At 41.9% G+C, this 23,091-nt stretch overlaps 1 protein-coding gene across 1 annotated transcript in view; it reads left to right on the top strand.

The window, feature by feature from the left end:
• Egflam (EGF-like, fibronectin type III and laminin G domains) overlaps positions 1-23,091 on the top strand; it is a 166,493-nt gene that overhangs the window by 102,324 nt on the left and 41,078 nt on the right. The window contains exons 7-12 of the mRNA XM_013018520.1: positions 12,117-12,232; positions 12,706-13,027; positions 13,644-13,744; positions 14,815-14,915; positions 16,768-16,912; positions 20,234-20,423. Coding sequence (XP_012873974.1) covers positions 12,117-12,232; positions 12,706-13,027; positions 13,644-13,744; positions 14,815-14,915; positions 16,768-16,912; positions 20,234-20,423 — 975 coding nt within the window. The remainder of the gene's footprint in view (positions 1-12,116; positions 12,233-12,705; positions 13,028-13,643; positions 13,745-14,814; positions 14,916-16,767; positions 16,913-20,233; positions 20,424-23,091) is intronic.

The raw sequence follows: 23,091 nt of genomic DNA, 5'->3' as shown, positions 1-23,091 counted from the left end.
AGATATGGAGCCAGAGGCTCAGTGTCACCCATGAACTACCCTAGCATCTACCATTCTTAATATTGTTACTGTATCTCCATTTTGGTGACATGCTTCTCGCATTAAAGGTTTTAATCACATGGTAGTTAAGAGATCCAAGGAATCAACAGAGGGTTTGGAGATTCACAGATATTGGGAAATGACCAGCCATGGGTCAGAGGAAGACAATCACACATAGATAGTGGTCGTTTTCAAATCCCCCAGTAGGTGGCGATCGTTGATAGACTTCCAGAGTGGGAAGAGCCATCCCTTTTGGCCTTTTGTCACCTGAGTTGCCATGAGGCCAAAGAGCTCAGTTCCATTATATTCCCTCTCTGGCAGACTTTTTTCATGGTTAGCTAATCCCATACAAAATAGGAGAGAGCAACCCATTTGAGACTTTACTTTTTACAATGGAAGAAACATTTACAAGCCCAAAAAAAAAGGCATTTCTCTAATGATCTGAGGTTTTTATGCCATCCTATAATCAATACACTCTCCTAATGACATGTAGGATGGATGCATTTCTTTTACTGTTCAATAAAAATTAGTTAAGGGGTTTTCAAGCTCAAAAAGAAAAAGAATAATGAAAGAAAGGATGTAAATAGCTACAAACAACTAGGTGCCAAGCCTCTTTTCTTTGTACATCATCATTAAATCCATCCAAAAAAACCAAGTAACGCTCAAGAAACTGAAGAATCTACTTTCCAAGCCAGCAGTGATTTTACTGTTTAAATCCTCATTCACATGACTCACTAAATGCTTGTATATTAAATACTTGTTTATGTCTGGCAATTTTTCTATACTGTAATGTTGGCAAAAGCAGCAGCAGCAGCAGCAGCAGCAGCAGCAGCAGCAGAAGAAGAAGAAGAAGAAGAAGAAGAAGAAGAAGAAGAAGAAGAAGAAGAAGACAGTGTCCCTGCCCTCATGTGGGAGAGCCTGTCATGGATAGGAAATAACAATTAATAACAATTTATTAATAATACATTATGTGACAGAAATATCCATGATGATGAACACTGAGGGAGAAATGAAGGGGTAAGAGGGCCTTGGGAAATGATGGGAGTTATGGTTTAGCACAGACAATCAGGAAAAGCTTCTTAAAGGAGAAGTATAAGCTGAGTCTCTTCATCTGGAAGGAGCCATGATTACAAATGTCCTGGGGTGAGAGCACACTTGGGAAATCTTTGGAACTGTACACTAAAAGAAAAAGAAGTATGTATGTGTAAGTATCTGAATGAAGAACTTTCTATTTTTAAAAAGAAACATGACTGTGGCTCACTGAATTATTGTTACAATCCTCTAATGGACTGAGATCTATAATTTGAAGAGTACTGAATCAGATGAATGAGGAAATAGAATATAATTTTAAAGAAACTATATATCAGCAAAAGGAAACAGTAAGGGGATTATTGGTTATATAAGCCACACAATAGACCAATCGTTTAGGTTTGCACGTGTTTATCTCATGGTCAAGGGCAGTGTTCAGACACATTTGTAGTCACCTGTGCAGTAGAATCAAACTTTTGGGTTTTTTTCCCAGCACAGAGGAGGCAGTTGCTGATTTTGTGGACTAGGGGACTGGAGATGGGATTAGAAAAGGTTTTATGGTTGGATTTGACTGGCTAAAATCATGGTGGTACATACCTGCATCCTAGATACTCAGGAGGCCAGAGGCAAGTGGATCTCAAGTTCAAGGTCACTGTAGGCTTGAGGAGGCAAAGGGTTTGGGGCACAGTCCAAGTGGTATGGTGCTTGCATAGGTTAGACCCTAGGCTCCATCCCTGGTATGCCAATGGAAATAAAAGTTGAGTGGTATTTCCTTCATGAAATGGGGAGGAGGAGCCGAGGAATCCATGCAGAAGGATTTCTGGATCCACTGCTGAGCAAGGTCTTAAAGAACATGTGTAGACATTTTCTAGAGGCCAAAAGGTATAGGGTGTGAATCCATCCTAGGCCCTACTGTTGAGCTAATGTGAAAGCACCTCTGGTAGCAGCCCCGCTTCTCCTGGCTCTCGGGATAAAGGCCACCTGGGTAGTCTGAGGTCCTAAGTCCTTCACACTCAGCTGTTTTTTCTGCACAGTGCTTCTGACTTCACATCACATGCTGCCAGCAGTTATCCAACTGTCTCCATGCATGGCTACTTCTTCATCAATCCCCATTCAGGAGATTCCAGAGATGGTATTTTCTTCCCAAGAAACTCTCTTATTCAGATAGAAACCTGGGGTGGGCCCGCCACACCATTCCATTTATTATTCAGTCTGTGATTTCTCAGTCTGAGAAATTCATGGTTTTCTCTCTAATGGAGAATGGCTTTGTGAAGCTGCACGTTTAGAAACCCTTGGCTGCACCTCTCATTCCCCCTCTGGCCAGTCTTCCTTTAATCAATATGCCAATACTTATTTGAACATGAGAACAAATTACACTTGTTTCTATTTCTTTTGAAAAGGTTTCTTGGGTACAAATATATCTCATGGGGGGGGAAGGAGGGAGAGAAGGAGGAAGGGAGGGAGCGAGGGAGGCTAGCTTTCTCTTGTCACAGACTTTCTATGGCGTTTCAATTGCTGTTGGACATTATTGTAGATCAGAGTGAGGACTTAAGCCAGCATTCTTTTCCTCACCTAAGTCTGGCCTAAGAATGGTTTTGTTTTTGTTTATGTTTTTTGTTGGTCATGGGGCTTGAACTCTGGGCCTGGGTGCTGTCCCTGAGCTCTTTAGCTCAAGGTGAGTCCTCTACCACTTGAGCCACAGTGCTACTTCCGGTTTTCTGGTGGTTTATTGGAGATAAGAGTCTCACAGACTTTCCTGCCTGGGCTGGCTTTGAACCTTGATCCTCAGATCTTAGCCTCCTGAGTAGCTAAGATTACAGGCGTGAGCCACAGGTGCCCAGCTTAAGAGTGTTTTTTTATCATTAAAGGGACTCTTCCTCACTTTGCTACCCTGCGCTGCTCCTTTGTGATGAGGCTACTTACTTATGATGGCCATGTGTGTTTTTACCTTGTGAGTTTACTCCAGATGTTTTCATTTATAACAGGCTCTTGGTATCAGTGGGGTCATGGTCCTGAGGTGACTGCTGTTAAGGAAAACTTAGCCGCTCAGCACACTTATTTGGTACTGTCCTAAGGATGGCTGTTTCCCTTTTTTCCCCAAAATGCTACCCAACTTTCACCAAAGGCGTGACATCTTTCCACAAATCTCAAATGTTCACCTAATTGATTGAATTAAGTACATTAGCTTTACGTTCCTTTTGGGGTACCATTTGCTTTTGGGGAGAAATATTTTCCCAAAATTAAGGGTAAAAACTGAGCCAATCACACATCAGTTTCAATGCAACTCAACATGGATTGGACAGTTTCTCGCATTAACTGAGCTATAAAATCTGCATGTGGATTTTTTTTTTGTTTTGATCTTAACAGGCAGAAGCAGGTGTATGGGAGTAGAGCTTAACTGCCTTTTCCAAGCTTATCTCCTGATGTTAATTTCTGAGTCTGGCCATTTCAATATTTTTAAATAATACAGCAGTTTTTATGTCAGCCAGATATCTATCTTGTCTCATTTCTTACCTAAAATTACTTTGGTCCCTTGTAATCCTAAAAGGGGTACAGAGAGTTGATAGTCTGTTTTGATAGCTGCTTCTTAGTTGAAAGTGGACTGTTGGTCTTGGCAAGAAAAAGAAAACCAAAAAGTCACTCTTCTATCGAATTTCAGAAGTAACATGAGAAAATCAGCATGATATTTGGTGAATAGGCTGTCATCATTAGGATCAGAGGTGATGAGGAACAGAAAACATTAAGTTATGCTTTGAAAGGAAAAAGATTCTTGAGTTTTTCTTGAATCCAGTAGTTTTAACTGCTGTTGTAATAACTTTTCTTGGGAATTAGCTTTTTTATGGAGTTCCAGCATCCTATAGACACCCCCCCCACCAAGAATTTGAGGAAGAGATATCTCCATACTGGAGTAGATGCTGTAAGCCCAACACCTATTTTCTGATGTTTCCAGTCACAATAAGCTAAAAAGAAAAGAAGGATTTCTGTTTCTGTTCTTTCCTTATTTTCTCTAGGATTTGCTGTATTTTCATAGTTCCCCTTTCTTTTTACATAGTATTTTTATTATTTATTTTATTTATATTAGTTATACTACTTTACTAATTATACTATTTGTTTGCTATTTGTGCTATTTACTTGTATATTTTATTTACTTTTAGAAATGGCTAGTTTTCAAATTCTAATAGTCTAAAGTTAGTCAGAATCTTCTCTCAAACCATGAAAAGACTTTAGCAATTTGATTGGATTCAATTCTTTCTTGTTTTATGTAACATTTTAATAGTCACATGCTTAGGCTTTATGAAAACCCATAATGCTTGGTGAGATTTGTCTGTATCTTCACGAGTTTCTTGGCTCCCACTCTTTACAATTACTCTTTCTTCTCCTGCTTTTTTTTGGGGGGGGGTCCAGTCGTGGGGCCTGAACTCTGGGCCTGGGCTCTGTCCCTCAGCTCAAGGCTAGCGCTCTATCACTTGAGCCACAGCGCCACTTGCGGCTTTTTTTCTTTTTGCTTATGTGGTGCTGAGGAATCGAACCCAGGGCCTCATGCATGCAAGGCAAGCGCTCTACCACTGAGCCACCTTCCCAGCCCCTTCTCCTGCTTTTTCAAGCATAGACTTCAAAAAATCCTGCAGGATCTGTCAATGATGCACTATCTCAGGCTCATGGGCATGTCTTTGTATTGAACAATCATTCCATTTAGTACATAAGAATTTTTTTTCTTTTGCATTTCTGTTTTCCTGTCGGCAGGCACATGCATATTCTGTTATCACAGGAAAATTTTCTTTGGCTCCACATCCCACTATCACCACACAGATATTGCTTTCCTTCAAGCTCTATTTCCATTCTGTTGCTGTGTTAGTTAGCTTTCTATTACTGTCGCAAATACTTGAGAGAACCAACTGAAACCAAAGTTTCAGTCCATAGTTGATTGGCCCTATTGCTCCAGGATTATGATAGCCCAATATATCCCGGAAGATGTGTGAGATACAGGTGCCGCTTGCTTTGAGACAGCTAGGAAACAGAGAAAGATAGAAGGAAAGGCTCCAATATTCCCCCAAGGGCAATTTTCCAGGGGCCTACTTTCCTTCTTCTAGGCCTTATGAGCTTTCATTAGTACCCTAGGCTGGGACTAAGCTTATGGGTTTTTAATACTTGGCTCTTTGTTTAAGTGATAAGGAACACATTCTAAAAGACTTTTGGGGGGGATATAATCTTACTAGAATTATAAAATCAAATAACTCATATATATGCATATATATGATAGATAATCTTTTTAGAGGCATATACTCCTGACACTTCTGTCATTAATAGTTATTCCCAGACTCTGAATAAGCACACTGAGACTGACAGGCACTTAGAGCAGCTACCCATTCGAAACTAGGGGTTTATCAAATAACATCTATCTTACAGTTGCTATGTGTAGAGTACTGTGTAGGAATACTTATTTGTATGTACACTTACCCATTTACTAACATACTTAGCACATGGTTGTGTACTGCATACATAACACTGAATTCCAATGTCACCTGTTTGGAACCTTTTAAACTATCTGTCTACATTTTACACGGCTGCTGTCACCTGCAAATGCTGATGTATTGCCATACAAAGTTGTCAGTGGATTATTACTCATTATTCCTGAAGTCTCAAGGGCTCTAAGCCTGAATTTCCATCCCACCTAGGGAAAGGTGTAACCTTAGGTCTCTTGCTCTGTCCCATGGCCTTATTTCCTGTGGAGGAAGAGATACATCACTGTGCTTTCTGGCCCTCTGTTTCATTTTCCACAGTTACATTCTCTTCCAAGGGGAAAGACACAGTGGCTGTACTTGATTATGTTGTTCAAAAGGCAACACCCCATCGAATTACACACCACTAGCCCTTCCTCTTCACGCACAAGCATGTCATCCAGCAGTCAGAGAAGCTTTGAGGTGAGGGCTCTGGAAGTCACTTGTTGCCTGGGGAACTTGAGTTCTGGTCAAATGAGCATTTTGTGAAGCATGATGAGTTGAAAAGAAGCTTCCCTGTAGTGCCTGTCTTCCTGCCATCTCTCCCTTGGTAGAAACACAACCCTGAACTGGTACACTGCACTTGGACTAGAAGTCAATGATTCAAATAGGTTGTTTCTGGAAAAGGAGGAGCAGGAGAAGCTGTACGGAATCCTTAAAGACTCTCTGCATCCTAAACTGATAAGGCTGCATCTTTTTTAACCTTCTTTGGGTAGATCCAAAGGCCTCCTGAACCTCAGGCCTTGTATGAGCTTGTGTACCCAGTTACAATATTTCCCCAAAGATGGTCTCATTGAATTCTTTAGGACTGTCTGTGTCACTTAGCAGTACAGCTCTAGCTTTCATAGCCACCTTTACTGCCCAAGACAATGTGGAAGGAAGGAAAGTTCTAGCAGACTTCCATTTGTGTCACTGTAGCCCAAATGATCACAACTCCTCCAGAAATCCAGTACTTAACTTCATAGCAGGTACAGGAGAGGCAGGCAAAGGAGTTGGTATTAGAATATCTGCCATAGCTCCAAATCTCTGCCCTCCTAGCAGACATTGTCAGTAGTGGTTGTTGGGGATCTGGATGGAGATCTTGTCCAGTCATTTGTCCAAGGTAGCAATGTTGAGTTCACATGACTAGAAGGCTCAGCCCAAAGCAACTTCATGCAGAGGAGCCATTCAGAACATGAACTCCAGGAAGGGCTCTAGGTATGGGTTGTTGGCCAGGAAAACCCTGCAGAATGATTTCCTTAAGACCTGGGGAAGGGGAATTAATACACTTGGAACTTTTCTGTGCCTGACTTTTCCTGTTTGAACCCAGATGAATACTGCCGCAGATACCTGCATTATGTTTAAAGTATCCCCCAAATTCAGGCTACTTATTTCCTACATGTTTTATGAGTTCCTGAAGCAGGCAAGAAGCATGTAAGTTTTCTGTGGTGCAATGGAAATCAAAATAGATCATGCTACTTTCTGGCAGGAAGGTTTTATTTCTGAAATGATCACACTAATAGATGTAATTGCCAAGTTATAATTCTATAAAGGAAATGGCCATGAAAACATACCAGAAGAAACCTTACCTTACCTGAAGAAGATTCCAGCCAGAGAAGAGAACTCTAAGAAAGATTTTGAAAAGGATATTTTTAAAAATGTAAAAAGGTACAGGAATGGCAGCGACAGAGAAGATTTCCAGGCATAGGGACAGAATGTGGAAAGACACAGATAGAAGAAAGCATATTCCCAAGAACCAATATGAATGGAGCTGAGAAAAAGTAAATCAATGTGAGATGAAGCTAGAGCTGGCAGGTCCAACTCACATCATAAGGTCTGGGGAAGACTTTAAAGGGTCTCACTCAGGCCACAGTTCTTCAAACTCTAAGTTAAGCAACAAATTCTTAAATATTTGCACTGAAGATATGATGCTGGTTCTGCGCATTACTTGCCACATGGGGTCCCTGCTCTCCAACTATTCACATTCTGAGAAGACCCAGTGAACAACTTTTCTTGTCTATCTACTCTCAGAGTCAGTTAGGAGATAATATGGCATAATTAGCAAAGAATGAAATACCTTTGTTTCTTTCATGATTGCTATTTATTACTTGCATAAAGGGATTTTATTATGAGATTTTCATTCATGAGTACAATGTATTCATACAATTCTTCTCTCTGCGTGTATTCCTTCCCCTTTTCCCTTCTTTAGTGCTGCCTTTCCTTTTCCCAAACCTTGCATTTGTTTTTGTTTTCCGGCCCACTTCTATAAATGAGAGGAAATATGTGATATTTGTCTTATTGAGACTGGCTTATTCTACTTAACATGATCTCCATTCCATCCACTTGCCTGAAAATACATAATTTCATTCTTCTCAATGGCTGAGTAAAACTATATTGGGCATACTTACCACATTTTCTTTATCTATTCATCTATAGATGCATATCTATACTGGTTTCATAATTTGCCTGTTGTATTGTGAGTAGTGCTGCAATAAGCATGAACAAATAAGTATCTCTACAGTAATCTGATCAATAAATAAGTAAATTAACTGAACAGACATTTTCAAATGAAAAAGTACAAATGGGCTATATATGCATTAAAGATTTAACATCCTAAGCTATCAAGAAAACACAAATCAAGACTATATTGAGAATCCATCTCATCCCAGTCAGAATGGCCATTATCAAGAAAAAAAATGACAACAAATCCTGTTGAAGATGGAGGAGAGAAAAGAACCCTTATTCACAGCAGATAGGACTATAAATTAGTATAGCTACAGGAATATAAGAAATAAGTATAGAGATTCTTCACACACAAAATGAGAAAAATAAAACTTTAAAATAGAACTGCCAGGGCTGGGAAGGTGGCTTAGTGGTAGAGTGCTTGTCTTGCATGCATAAACCCTGGGCTCAATTCTTCAGCACCACATAAGCAGAAAAAGCTGGAATTGGCACTGTGGCTCAAGTGGTGGAGTACTAGCCTTGCACTGAAGAGCTGAGGGACAGCGCCCAGGCCCAGACTTCAGGCCCCGCGACCGAGACACACACACACACACACACACACACGTGCCCAGGCCCAGACTTCAGGCCCCGTGACCGAGACACACACACACACACACACACACACACTAGAACTGCCATGCAATTTAGGCATACCCCTCCTGGGCATCTATTTCAAAGAACCAAAGCCATTCTTATTTCTGCTGAAGTTGGGGTACAAGATGTGCTTATTCTAGGAGCCAAGAAAGAATTGCCAGCATCCCTCTGCCCAATTCAGGCCTAAGACTAAAACCGAGGCCTGAGTTTTCAAATATCACACCTAAGTTCTTGATTTCCTCTGGTTCTGGTGGACAAGGAACGTGGGAGGGAACTATATAGATAAGCTTTGCTTAATTCAGAAACATAGGATAAATGCTTCTGTGCAGCAGCTTGGTCCCTGATCCTATCTCTCAAGGGAGGAAAACATTTGGACAAGAATCCAGCAGAACCTGGGAAAGAAGACTGTGTCTTAAAGGGGAATTAGCACACCTCCCTTACTGCTGCTGAGAACTGTTTTGAGAGCTACAACATGGATGGATCAATGGCACTGCATCTTATAAGAGGTGTATAATATTGAAAAGCAAGCTCCAGTCCTCCAAGTGTCTGACTCCTTTTCATCCATAGGAGTACAATTTTATGGTTGTTTCTTCTTCCCAATTTCCTAATGTGACAGATATCGACAACATCTCAGTCAGCCGTGTAAATTCTACAGTCATAAGAATGTTAGTGCCAGAAAAGATCTCACAGGTCATAAAATCTAATCCTAGTCATCATCATCATCATCACCACCACCACCACCATCATTGAAAACAGGAGACTCGAAAATATCAAGCTACTTATTCAAGATTATAGAAATGCTTATGTGTCTCTCTCAACCATTGGGATTCTATGAGCAATGATAATTCCAACTCAATCAAGTTGATACATCAGAGCAACTCTTAGTTTATAGAAAATTTGTGATGCTTTATAAGAAACAGCTATAGGATTTTGTAAAGCCAAAGTCATCCTATTATCTGCTCATAAAAAATTATATTTTGTTTATCTTTTTTTTCTTATAATGGGATAACCTCCAAATCTGGTTTGCATTCAAACTGTGGCTTGACTATTCTGGATTCTGATAAATGTCTCCTTTTTAATGTTTCTTTTTCTTAATTAACAAAGTGTCAAGTAGAAAGAGATAAGTTAGGCACTTTAATTACAGTAACCTCAGGCTACTGGGAGACTTCTTATCAATGGCTTGAGCTTGCACATTCTGTGCTCACTTTAAAAAAAAAGTGTTGGTGAAAACTTCATGTGAGTGATGAATTTGAAGTCTGGGGTGCTGGGCTGTCTCCTGGCACCACTTTGGGGAATGGCTATTAACCTGGATCACTAGGAGGCATAGGGAGTTTGGGATGCTGCAGAGGGATCCTGGAGCTGGTACGATCTTTATCAGCCCTGCTCATTGATTTGTGCTCAATCCCTAGAGCTAGTTAAAGAGAGGTGGGGGAAGGAGGGTGGAAAGAAAGTAAATTGAAAGAGAGACAGACAGACAGACAGAGTGGTATTCAAAGTGGTAGATCAATTTGGCCATAATTTAACTTAGGAAAAAGAAAGTTTGAAACACAATTTGGAATCAGATTATTAGTAGTATATGTGAAAAGAGAGTCCAATGATATACAGATATAGATAATAGATATTTTGCCTTGTTATATATCTATATCTATCTATATCTAGCCCTGTCATTTACTTATTACCTGCATGTCTTTAAACACATTATTTCATTTCTCTATTTGTCAAAATGAGTAATAATAACTATGTCATAGGATTGTGTGAGGATTAAGAGAATCAATGGATAGTGTTCTACTACAGATGACTGGGATTTGAGCAAATGGAAAAACCCTGGATCTACGATAGGATGGATCAGTATATATTTTTATTGCTTACCCTCTTTTATTGTTGTTGTGTTGTTGTTGGTCATGGGGCTTGAACTCAGAGTCTGGGTGCTGTCCCTGAGTTCTTCAGCTCAAGGCGAGAGCTCTACCACTTCAGCCACAGCGCCACTTCTGGTTTTCTGGTGGTTTATTGGAGATAAGAGTCTCACAGACTTTCCTTCCCCAGGCTGGCTTTGAATCATGATCCTCAGATCTCAGCCTCCTGAGTAGCTAGGATTACAGGTGTGAGTCATCAGCACCCGACCTGCTTACTCTCTCTTAGCTTCAGTTTATTTTTGTGCAAAATGGAATTAACCACACTTATGTTGAAGGGATACTTAAAGGTTTAGAAATAGATTTAGTAATACTTGGGAAGTATGAGAGAGGCAGTATATTTCAATAAAAATGATAATGGAGAAAGAGGAAAGGAAAGAGAAGTTTTTTGTTTTGTTTTGTTTTTGTTGGTCATGGGGCCTGAACTCTGGGCCTGGCACTGTCCCTCAACTCTTCAGCTCAAGGCTAGCACTCTACCACTTGCCCCATAGCTCCACTTCTGATTTTTTTCTGTTTATGTGGTGCTGAGAAATCGAACCCAGGGCCTCATGCATGCAGGGCAAGTGCTCTACCACTGAGCCACCTTCCCAGCCCAGAAAGAGAAGTTTTTGTAATGAAGATTATTGTATTCTTGACCAAGGAGTCTAGAATGTTTCTTGTAGGTAGTAGGGGCATACTGAAGGTTATTTTTTCAGATAGGTATTATAAAATGAAGATAAAGAAAATCACAACTTTGATGTGAATATGTTCAAGAATATCAAGATGTGCACAAAGCAAGGGAAAACATCCTGGAGGTAGGGAAACCTACCTAAAGTAAAAATCAGTTTTCATACACACACACACACACACACACACACACACGTTACATAATTCCTTTACCACCAAATGCAGTCTTTTCTGTGAAAGCAAACAATTATGAATATCTGACATATAGAAACGCAGAGTTAAGAAAGGACAAAGAGAAGAAAGAAGCAGGAAGATAGCTAAAACAGATACAGAGTTTGTGTTTTTCTTACTAATGTGTGTGAAGACATCTGGCCCACAGCTGGGCCGTAGGCAGATGGCTAGAGAAAACATGTACCCATGTAGAAACCTGGCATCTGAAGGCTTGAATTTTTCAGCTGATGGGTGCACTATTTTAATAGAGCAGTGAAGTACTGTGGAGAGGGTGAGACATCGCTTCCTCTGCTAACCCACCTCCACCAAGAGAAAGCGGTGGTCATACCTATTTACACAAAATGCCTGTGTGGGAGAGCCCCCACTGCTTCTATTCTTGGTAATCTCAGTTCTGTGAGGGAGTTTGTTTGTTTTGTTTTGTTTTGTTTTTTGTTTCTTAGATAGGGGTCTCCTGTGAACTTTGCCAATCTGTGTAAAATGACAGCTCTTTCTGCTATGGACAAGCATTTCTTAATTACTTTCGAGAGGAAGCGTTTTTTTCCTGGTCACGGATGCTTCCTCTTCTCAGTTGAATTTCTTGGATGCTTTCAATACATCCTGAGCTATTCATCAAGCTCTGTGATGAAGGTGTAAGTTAATGGACACTGTGCTGGCTTTCTTTGTGAAGGTCGCAAAGAGGCAGGAAGTGGCCACTATGGACCTCATTATATCACTGACATGGAAGCCAGTGAAGATGATGATGGATTTGAAGATGACCTAGATTTGGATATTTCCTTTGAGGAGGTAACAAGACTTTTTGCTCTCAAACACAGGGTTCTTGTATTTTCTTTGTTGCCTAGGGCAGTTAATCTGTAGTCTATCAACATTTTTACTTAACACTTAAATTGGCCCATTTGCTCTTCACACGTAATTGTTAATAGTAAGGATGCAGTAGCCAGTCTGATAGTCTAGAACTAACGCTACGTGCACTTGACAGGGTAGAAACCAGATGCAGATTTCCCATCCATGCATTTTATATTCTCCAGTGTTATAAGGATGAGTGGCTCCTTGACAAAGCAATGCAACTTTGCATCATTGCCTTTGCATCCAATGCATCCTGTGAGAATAAGTCAAAACACACTATATTTATAAGCTGCTTTGTTGAAAGACAACTCCTTTGTACAACTAATTAAAGATAATAAAACAAAAACACACACAAAGCAGTCTAGTTACTATGTTCTGTGTTTATGCTCAACCCTTTTCCTCTCTGCCTTCAGGTCAAACCACTTCCCGCCACCAAAGGAGGGAATAAGAAATTCTTGGTGGAAACCACGATGACATCACTATCTAACCCAAAGACCTTTTCCCAGCTCGCCCCACCCACCTCGGCCTCTCTCCCAGCCACGGTGACGGTGGCTGTCCAGCCTACTCCTGCGGAGCGGAAGGGGAAGACCAGTGTGGCAATGATGTCCAGGCTCTTTGACATGTCTTGTGATGAAACGCTGTGCTCTGCCGACAGCTTCTGTGCTAATGACTACACCTGGGGTGGCTCTCGGTGCCATTGCAACCTGGGCAAAGGTGGCGAGGGCTGCTCTGAAGGTAAGCACTGCAAAGAGAGGAAGAACATGGTGATGGGCTGCCCAGGCTGAGGGCCAGAGAGAAGTTGGGAGTGTAAACAGTTCTCTTCTAATCCCTTTTGTATGATAAACCCTTTCCTCCATATCCTAGTCATTAAATAAGCTATACAGGGCCAAGTGAGAAGCAGATCCTATTGCTTCTAATCTGAGAGCAAGCCCATTTTTATGAGTGGTCTTTTGGAGCAGCAATCATTAAATCATCAACACAGCACCCACCAAGGTGGTCTCTATTGATATCACATTTCTATCAAAAAGACGGACAGAAGGGTTCAAAAGGATCATATTTGGGCCAACTCACATTAAAAAAAATGTACTACTGGAAAGTGAATGACTATGTTCTTCAAGATATTGATTTCTTTTTAGAGAAGGAAGTTCCAATCTCCAAATTTCCTGTTTCTTCCATAGATTTTTAGAAGTTCCAAGTCCCCAAGACTGAGACTAGCAGGTGTGAGAGCAGAGATAGAGAACTAATAGAAAAGGTTCTCACTGTGCGACACACAGGCAATGCTATGTATTGATTTTTGCCTTTGGAGACATGAGGAAACCACTTTCTTGTCTGTCATCCTTTTTCTTTTCAGATATTGTTATACAGTATCCTCAATTTTTTGGCCATTCCTATGTAAGCTTTGAGCCGTTGAAGAACTCCTATCAGGCATTTCAAATTACTCTGGAATTCAGGGTAAGAAGGATTAGTCATTTGAAGAGTGTTGATTGGACATCCCCACACATCAAAAGGGAAGGGAGGAGAGAGGAGGCAGAGGAAGTGATCCAAGATATAATATGACACTGCACCTGTCTTTCAAGCCATTCACAAGATCTAGCAGGGATGGTGGGCACAGATGTAGCAATCATGTCACAGTGAGAGGTGGGTGGGTTGTAGAGGTGAGAAACTGTGGAAGGGCTTTTTCAAAGGTTCCTCATGAGAACACTGGAGAATCAGCAATATTGCTCTGAAATCCCCCCACGCTGGGATTTCAGAATAAATATGTTCCCCATTGCAAAATCCCCTCTACAGAGACCCCAATGTCTCACTTCACTGTGATGTCTGTAACCGAACCTTGAGACAACTGCACTCTATACGCCACCAGCACATGGTGAGAGCCCAGAAGAGGCTCTGGGGTCTGAATTAAATGTAGGTTCAAAATTCAGTCCATGACTTCAGCTTAACATCTTTCATTTAGTATCACCCCCAAAGCAGTACATTTGGAGAAACAAGATGCTCCTATGATCAGACTTGAGTATCCAAATGATGAGTTCTCCTCATCTTTGAAAGTCAGGGTGATCATCCGTGAGGCAGTTTGAAAGGTCCTAATAAAAAGAAAGAAGCAAATGTGCATGCCTCCTAGAGGGAAGGAAGAATAGAAAGAATAAGTAGAATAGCATTACTTGGCTTATGCAACTGTAACCCTTTTGTACCTTTACGATAATAATTTTAAAAAAAGAATAAGTAGAATTAGCAGAATGTTGATGGTGGACAATAGAAATCCATGCACACAAACTGCTTGCCCTCTATGACCATCAGCTCTGCATAGCTCTTGGGATGCTCTGTGGGTGAGTGTCATCAAGCAGGCCGGAGATGGACTCCTTCCTCTCACCTCACTGCTGTACCTCACATACTGCTTGTATTTTAATGAAAATAAGCTAGGACTGGGAACCTGGGAATTAATTGGAGTCCTGATGTTTCCAGATGGTGCTTTGTGGAAGAAGAGGTGGTCATTGTTCATGTGGCTTTTGTTTGTGTACTGACAGGCAGAGGCAGAGGATGGCTTGCTGCTTTACTGTGGAGAGAATGAGCACGGGAGGGGGGATTTCATGTCCTTGGCAATCATCCGACGTACCCTCCAGTTCAGGTAACTCCTGCCCAAAGCCCTGTACATTTAAAAAAATATATTATATTGGTGTTCCGTTGTGTGAATGCAACATAAACAGAGGGATTCTAGTAGCCAAATGAATGATGTGAAGAAGATGGATATGGACCAGTTTCCTAGATGCTGGTATGTCACATTGAAGAGTGACCTTGGAAAGTTGAGTTTGGGACCCTGATCCCCATTCACTTGCTTAATAGCAAATAGATCTGGCACACTCAGGCACAGGGGGGATACAGCTGTGGGCCAGGGGTCAACTCTCCTTTTCTTCAGAAGCTCAAGCACATGTGATGGGAAGAAAGTTGGAATCTCCTCCTAGGTTTCTTGGCCACAAATAAGTCTGGTGGATAGACTCAAAGCTTGTACTTACTTCCTCAGGAGTTTGTGATGGGCCCATTGGGTTTTCTTTTCTGGCAGGATTGTATTTCCCCCAGCACATTGTGGAAGCTACCATTAGTTACTCTGTGATCTTCTAGGGGGCAGCGTTAGGAAGAGCATGAGCAGCACACACAGCACCTATTTGTGAATAAGCAATGGGCGTTGGCCGTGACCTTCTTTATGGTGCACCGGCTAAGGTCCTGATGGTGCCCTTTCCCTGCTGCCTGATTTTCAGCAAATGGTTTAATCTCTCCAAACCCCCTTCATCATAGCCACAGGACAGGGACTGACTGAGTTCATCCACACATTTATTTGGAGCAGGGCCTGCTCCAGAGCATGCATTCCATATGCATCAACTGTTACGATCTCCTTAGATTATTTCAGCATAGAAGTACTGTAGGTTGTTGGAGAATTTATAGCTTCCCAATCAGAGTAGAAAATGGGTCTCTTGAATAAATATTTGGTTCCTGGAAGTTTGATGGTGCCATCGGCAAAACTGGGGCAGTGGATCTAACTTCCTGGTGCTCTAGCACTTGATGGGTAGGGCAGATGCTCAGTAGCACTCTAGTATCAGCTGGTCGCAGCTCTTCTGCTCTTTTACTGAGTGATGCCAACATGTACCTCTATAAAGCCTGGCCTTCCATCCCACTTTAGTGAGGGTCATGAGACACAGGAAGGCCGTGAGCAGTGGGTGGCAGGTGATGCAGGGCCTCACACAGACCACACCCATTATGCCTTCTTCACAGGAAACTCTCTCAAGGGCCGTGTGGAAATGGCATCATAGCAATTTAGAAAGTGATAAGAAAGGACAAAATTTCTATCTGTCGGATGTAGTGTCTACTGGGCACTGTGGGCCATGAGGACGTTGGGAATAAAACCCCAAACACCGCATATTGCAGCCACCTAAGCATGGTCCTCCTCTGCCTGCCCACACCCTGTCCCTGAGCCAGAGCCTCCTGTGGAACCCCACCTATATGTGGGCCCAGCAGAGCACAGATGGCAGTCCTGGACTGCCTGCCAAAATGAGTGTGAAGACTCATTTTTACAATTTATTAATATCATAGATTCTGAGTGCAGAGAATCCCCAGAGAAATCCCCAGAAGCAGAGTTCTTGCACCTTGAATCTAGCTTGAATTCTTTGCACCTTGAATCTATTTTAAGCATCTGGCAACTCTGGAAAAGAGACCGAAGGCCTTTCAGCCGCCATCTTCTGAGTACCAGAAACAAGGAGGCTATGAAGGTCCTACACTGAGAAGCTCCATGGCAGGTTAGGGATTAGTAGACTGACAGCATTTCAAGGAAATGTCTGCCTCTTCCAAGTATGGCATTAAACAGTTCTTGATATCTCCAGACAAAATGCTGAACATATGGATTCTAAAAAGAGCCATTGTTCATAGTGTCTAAAAGCATAATGAACTGCTTGGTTCTAGAATCTTCCTTCCCTTTTCCTCTTCCACAGGTTTAATTGTGGAACTGGAGTTGCCATCATCCTAAGCGAGAGCAAAATCAAACTGGGAGCATGGCATACCGTCACACTCTTCAGAGATGGCCTGAATGGACTGCTGCAGCTGAACAATGGCACTCCCTCCACAGGCCAGTCCCAGGTGAGGGTGAGCTCACCCCAACCACCACCCAACTTTAGGATCCTGAGAGGGCCCCCTGCTGACAGCTGAGGCAGAATGGATGCAAATTCGGGATGGGCAGATTCCGGGAGGACGATCTCTCCTAGTGGCTCCACACAACTGATTTCCAGTGGCTTCCTGCTTGGTCTTGCTCCTCAAGCTTTCAGGCATACATTCACTCCACTCCTACTAGAGACCTTAATGCACAAGCACACACCAGCTATGCACCAAACATGTTCTTTCCACAAGAGCATCAAAGCCAGAGGTTGAGAAAGGCAGATACTGACAGGATAGAGCTCATCCTTAGCATCAGACACAAAGTTTGTTTTTACTGTGGGAATGTCACAACATTGTGGCTTTACCAAATAGTTCCAGAAGACATCCAGGAATACACAGTGCATGCACCTTACTGGGAGGCCAGCATTGCAGGAAATGGTAAAATAATTTCACTTTTGAGTCACCAATCACTGAGGTATTCACATATTTGTTATGTTCCTGGTAATTTGAGGACTGTGTTTAGAACCAACAGTTTGAATTAGCAACCTGCTAAGGAACCAAGCCTGTAATTATAATCAAGCAGGTATCTGTATTCTCTGAGGAAAAATGTAGCAAGAAATCCTTTGCGTATATATTTAACTTTCTCCCTGCCTGTACTCTTCACTACTCTGTTGGCCAGGTATGTTAAAGCTATCTATGCCTCTGTGACTGACAGACATACAGAATTCTTTTGGGTTCAGTGGTTTCAAAGGAACAAAGATCCCAATCTACTACATGTTAATCCAAGGAAATTGTTTAGCTCATATTGCCAGGGATAAAAAGGACAGGGTGACTTAAACCCCAGTCCATAATATTAACGTGAGAAAATGAAGCTTGATAGAAATAAAGAAACTTCAAACAGGTACAAAATATTAAACCTGAACAGGATGGAGAACAACCCATGTGAAAATGTCTTATGGTTTAAAGGAATGAAATTCAATAAATGCAAAGAAATGGCTGTGTGTTAACAATAAACTCAAGAAAGCATGGGCTGCATTAGCAAAGGAATAGCATCTAGAAAAGGGGAGATTGCAGTATTTTTCTAGTCCAAGGATGCTAATGGTGACTCTTGTCCTCTAAAACGATTGTATTCATATCTGTGATGAGTTTCTAAGTGGGTCGCAGGCAAATTAGAGCAAGTTCAAGGGAGGGGCAGTCACCCAAACAGGAAGATGACTTGAGATCCCTTCAATGACTGATTGTAGAAGCATTGTGTAGTTTGGAGCAGGCAAGAGGAGGGTGTGGGTTGTGGCTTTTCATTAGAGTCAAAAGAGAAGTCTTGTGGAGGAAGAATTTATACTCTGGGCCAAGAAGGCTGAAGCAAAATGGGAGGACTTGGGAGACTGTATTTAGCTTCACCAAGCCACACAAAGTTAAACAGAGGTGTGGCAAACCATCTCAGGATAGTTCCTTGTCCATGGGGTCTTCAAAAAGTCATTCACCTAAACCATTGATAAAGATGAACAAGAAGGTGGAGGAGGGAAGGGATAGTAGGGGAAAAGCAATGGAGGGGGTAACAATGCTTGACAAGAAATGTACTCATTACCTTACTCGTGTAACTGTAACCCTCCTGTACACCATCTTTACAATAAAATAAAATTTAAAAAAAGATGTATAAGAAATCCAGCAACTCATGGGAGTTAGAAGAATGAGATTAGAAGAATTTCATCTTTTTTGTTTCCATCCCAATATTTCACAGCATTTTTTTAGGCATGAGAACGAATGATAAGAATCAGGTAATATTACTGGTACTCAGGGTGAAGTCTGCCTCTGGGACCTGCTGAGAAAGTCAGATAGGCAGAACCACAGATGCATAAGGCTTAATAATCTGCCTTGAGACACAATCATTCCATATGAAGTGGTTCCCCAGAAACAGGCATAAAGTAAGGAGTGTACTTAGAAAGTGCTTTCTGAGAAACTGGGAAGAGGAAGAAGTTGGGTAAAGAAAAGAGCGAGATCACAGAAACAAGTCTTCAGAATATGGCTTCAGTCTGGTTCCACAGGGAAGTTGTGGATTATCAGTTATATATTAGAGTTATCTCAAAGTGCTAAGGGCTGTCCTGGGAGAATACATCCTCTAGGGAACTTCCATTTCTGTACATAGGCAGGCAAATCAGCTCCGGGGACCTGAAGGTAATTCATCAGAGAAAGGTAAAAGGTCAGATTCAAAGGTCCTTCTCCCCTGCCCCTAATACACTTAGAAATGCTCTAGAAAGGAATTGAACTCCAAACCTCTTGTTGTAGATCAGGGGACAAGACCAGAAGGGTGAGGATGAAATCCAGAAGTAAATTCTGAGACTCTTGATAAAATAAACCAAAGAGCCTTTAATTGATCTAATGAAAGCAGATGTTTAGTGGCTGGCAAACAACGAATCCTTACAAACCCTGCAAAAACTGCACCACTCAAGCTACCACTGCAAATGTTAACTATCTGCTCATTTAAAAACATAAAACAATAGAGGTTTCTACTTGTTGGAAACGCTTAAAGGATGCAGATTATATTTCAGTGGCTCACATTTTGTAAGTTCTAGCAACATGCCTTCTCCCAACTCGCATTTTTAATTCTTTAATCTGAATGAATAAGACACATCTGGAATAAAAATAAATTAGAGCGTCCAAGTATGTCTTAATTTCCTCTTACCTAATCTTCAGCCCTGTAATTTTGTCACCTCAGGCCTGTAATCCAGACTGTGGATTAGTCTAAGATTGGAAATTCTCCTACCTCCATATATTACCATTTTTTAAAAAAGCCTTATCTATAAGCAAGTTTGGAAATCTTTTGCAACACAATCTGTTGGGCAATGATCTTTGGAGCACACGACCCTCTAGCACAGTGTATGAAGGTAACTCTGGGAATGAAAGGCTCCTGTTTAGCCTACATACACCACACAAAATTAGTATTTCCATCTTGGGGGAGGGGGTCACAGAGCAGCCCTGTGGCCTATCCAAGGTACACAATTAATTGGTGTCAGGACTGGAAAGAGAAAGATTGTTTTTGGATCCCAGCACAATCCAGTGCCTGCTGGGTTGGTCTTGGCTTTGACCTTCTTCCTCCCTTTCCAGGCATTCCATGTCCTTCCAGAAGTCTAGTCCTCAGCAGGTCACCAAGTTCTCTCTGTGGGAGCTTAGAGCTCATTTTCTAGGAGGTTTGTGTAAGCATGAAGGAAAGAACCCCTGCAGCTATAAACTGCTTTGTCCCACAACAAATTTGGTTGTATTTGGCTTTTGGTTTCATTAGTGAGACAAAAATGTTCCTCTTTCTTAAAGGGCCAATACAGTAAAATTACCTTCCGGACACCTCTCTACCTTGGTGGGGCTCCCAGTGCTTACTGGCTGGTGAGAGCAACAGGGACAAACCGTGGTTTTCAAGGCTGTGTGCAGTCACTTGCTGTTAATGGGAAGAGGATTGACATGAGGCCCTGGCCACTGGGCAAAGCCCTCAGTGGGGCTGATGTGGGTAAGTAGCTGCTCAGGGGCTTTGTGGGGTTTGTGGGGCTGCCTTTCAAGCTTGGGCCAGGGTGAGCAGCAATCCAGCTACCGTCTTGGGGAGATGGGTAATGCAGAAGGGAGGTGGGTCCAAGTTGGTGCTCTGCAGACATGTATATTAAAGTCCAAACACCAAAATATGGTACATCGCTGACAGTAATTCTAAAGATGGTTAATCATTAGAATTCTGGGCCTGTGACACTGTGCCAGCGATTTGGCAATGGAGTACTAGATACTGTGTGGGTTAAACACCAGAAATGTATTTTCTTAGGGTCAAGGTCAAGATTTCTCCAGAGGCCTTTCTCATGGCATGTTGATGGCTGGCTGCCTTCTCTGTGTGTCCTCCAAGGTCTTTCCTGTGTGTGTGCAAACCCTTGTGTGTCTCTTGATCTAAACTCCCTCTTTTACCAAGGATATCAGTAGGAGGGGGTTTGAGCCCTACACTTGTAACTTCAATTGCCTCTTTAAAGACTCCATTTCCAAATAGAGACAAGATTCACCAAGGAATCACGTAAGTCAATGCAAAATGACAGCTGGGAGTGAATGTTACCAAGACCCATATGATAGGGTTGGGTCAGGGAAAGTGTGAAGAATTTAACAAATAGCAAGAGTACAAGTTTGAATGTAGAGGAGAGAGGGAAGATTATTTCCAGTCACCAGAAATGGCTTGTTCCAATGAAAGAAGGAAGGAACAATAGATAATATCATGTAATTTGTGTTTGAAAGAAAGCCTTCACCTGTAGTTAGCCAGAAGTATTCTATGGGACCACAATGATGGGCTGGAAAGATGGTGTTCCTTGCGGGCAGTAGTGGTGGTAGAGACAGGATGGATTTGACAGATGTTGGGGAGAAAACAGGTAGGTTCAAGTTATGGATTTGAGGCTAGGAAGCCAGGAGATGACTCAGTGTTTATGGTTTCCTTAACATTCACCAATGCATAATAGGCTGCGTCCATTTTCCTCTTTGAGAGTCTAATTCTCTTCCATATAGCACCGTTATCTAGCCCAGATCTACTCAGCCATTGCTCTCTAACAGCCAGACAGCTGTAAGAGCTATTGCGTATGTCGATGATGGGCTCCCACCAGCCTGCACCTCATCTCTCCCCACCCCCTGCCCCTGGCTCCATTCTTTGCTCACATTCTTAGAGCTGTCATTTTCCTCTTCCAAAACTAACCTCTTCTTCACTCTGCCCCATTCTTACCTACTTCCCTGCAAATTGTCACCAGGATTCTCCACTCCAAGCCTAGGAGTTCTTACCGTCTTCATGTTGTGGACCCTTTGTAGTATGTGGTAAAACCTGTGAATGGTCGACTGCTGTTCTCATGTTTTTTTTGTTTTAGTTTCATTACCTATCTGATACTGAGAATTGAACATAGGGCCTCCTATTCGCCAAGGATGAGCTCTGCAGCTTGAATGCTGTTTTTTGGTAAATGCAGAAAATACACGTTATAATGGGAAACAACTGTATTGGCATACGGCTCTAAAATATTTTAAAGTTTTGACAGCACAATAATAAATTGCTTATATCTAAAGCACAAAATGACAGGATTATTTAATGGTGGGTGAAATCACTACATTATTTCAAAGGAGCCATGAACATAAATGATATTTTAAGATATCTGCAACAAATGGAATGTGACAGCTGTGTGGTCTGTTGGTCCCAAGTCAGGAGAGCAGCTGGAGCTACAAGTGCGCTCTCTACCTCATTAGTCCAAGAGGGGCTGAGGAGCTGCTCAGAGTGTCTGCTTAGAATGTCCAAGAGCCCGGGTTTAGACCCCAGCACCAAATCAAATAACAGCAAAGTTAAAAGAAAAAGAAAAATGTGGAGGGAAGGAAATGATAAAGGGGGTGAGAATGACTGGAATATCAATGTGTGAACATATAACAATGAAATCCCACCCCTCCTTGGTATAATTTAATGCAAGCTAATAATCATAATTTTTTAAAAGCTGGGTGCTGGTGGCTCACGCCTGTAATCTTAGCTGCTCATAAGAACCATGATCTGAAGGATCATGGTTCAAAACCAGCCTAGTCAGGAAAGTCCATGAGACCCCTATCTCCAATTAATCACAGAAAAAGCCAGAAGCTATGGTTCAAGTGGTAGAGTGCTAGCCTTAAGCAAAAGGAGCGCAGGGACAGCACCCAGGCCCAGAGTTCAAGTCCCAGAATCAGCAAAAAATGAAAATAATAATAATAGTAATTTTAAAAGTTGAAGAAAATACTGAATTCAAGTAAGTAGAGAGGGAAAATACAGGCATCATATTTTTTTCTATGGAAATTCACAAACTCCCTTTGCTTCAGTTTCTTTGCACTAGTGAAGTGCTCTCCCATTTAAACAGATAACCTTGTGAAGCATAACTCTGCCAGCACTGGCTTGGGAACTCAGGTGCTTCTCACCTGTCTGTCAAGGTTGGATTCTCTGCCTGGCTTTTCAGACCCCATCAACACTCTCCCCTCTCTAAAAACTGGCTAACAATGCAGAAGACATGTACAGTCATTTCTTCTGCATGTATTTAAAACAACCCCAGGAGACCCCTTCTTCCTGTAGGACCAGCAGAAATGGTGGGATGTGAGGCTCTGTGAGGGTCTGGCTCTCATATCAAAGCTCTCTGTCTTTGGTGGCTGTGTGTGTGTGTGCT

This window comes from Dipodomys ordii, unplaced genomic scaffold (assembly GCF_000151885.1).
Source record: "Dipodomys ordii isolate 6190 unplaced genomic scaffold, Dord_2.0 Scaffold41, whole genome shotgun sequence".
NCBI lineage: Eukaryota > Metazoa > Chordata > Mammalia > Rodentia > Heteromyidae > Dipodomys > Dipodomys ordii.
Note: the sequence above shows the minus strand (reverse complement) of the source record. Positions and strands in the feature narration are given on the sequence as shown.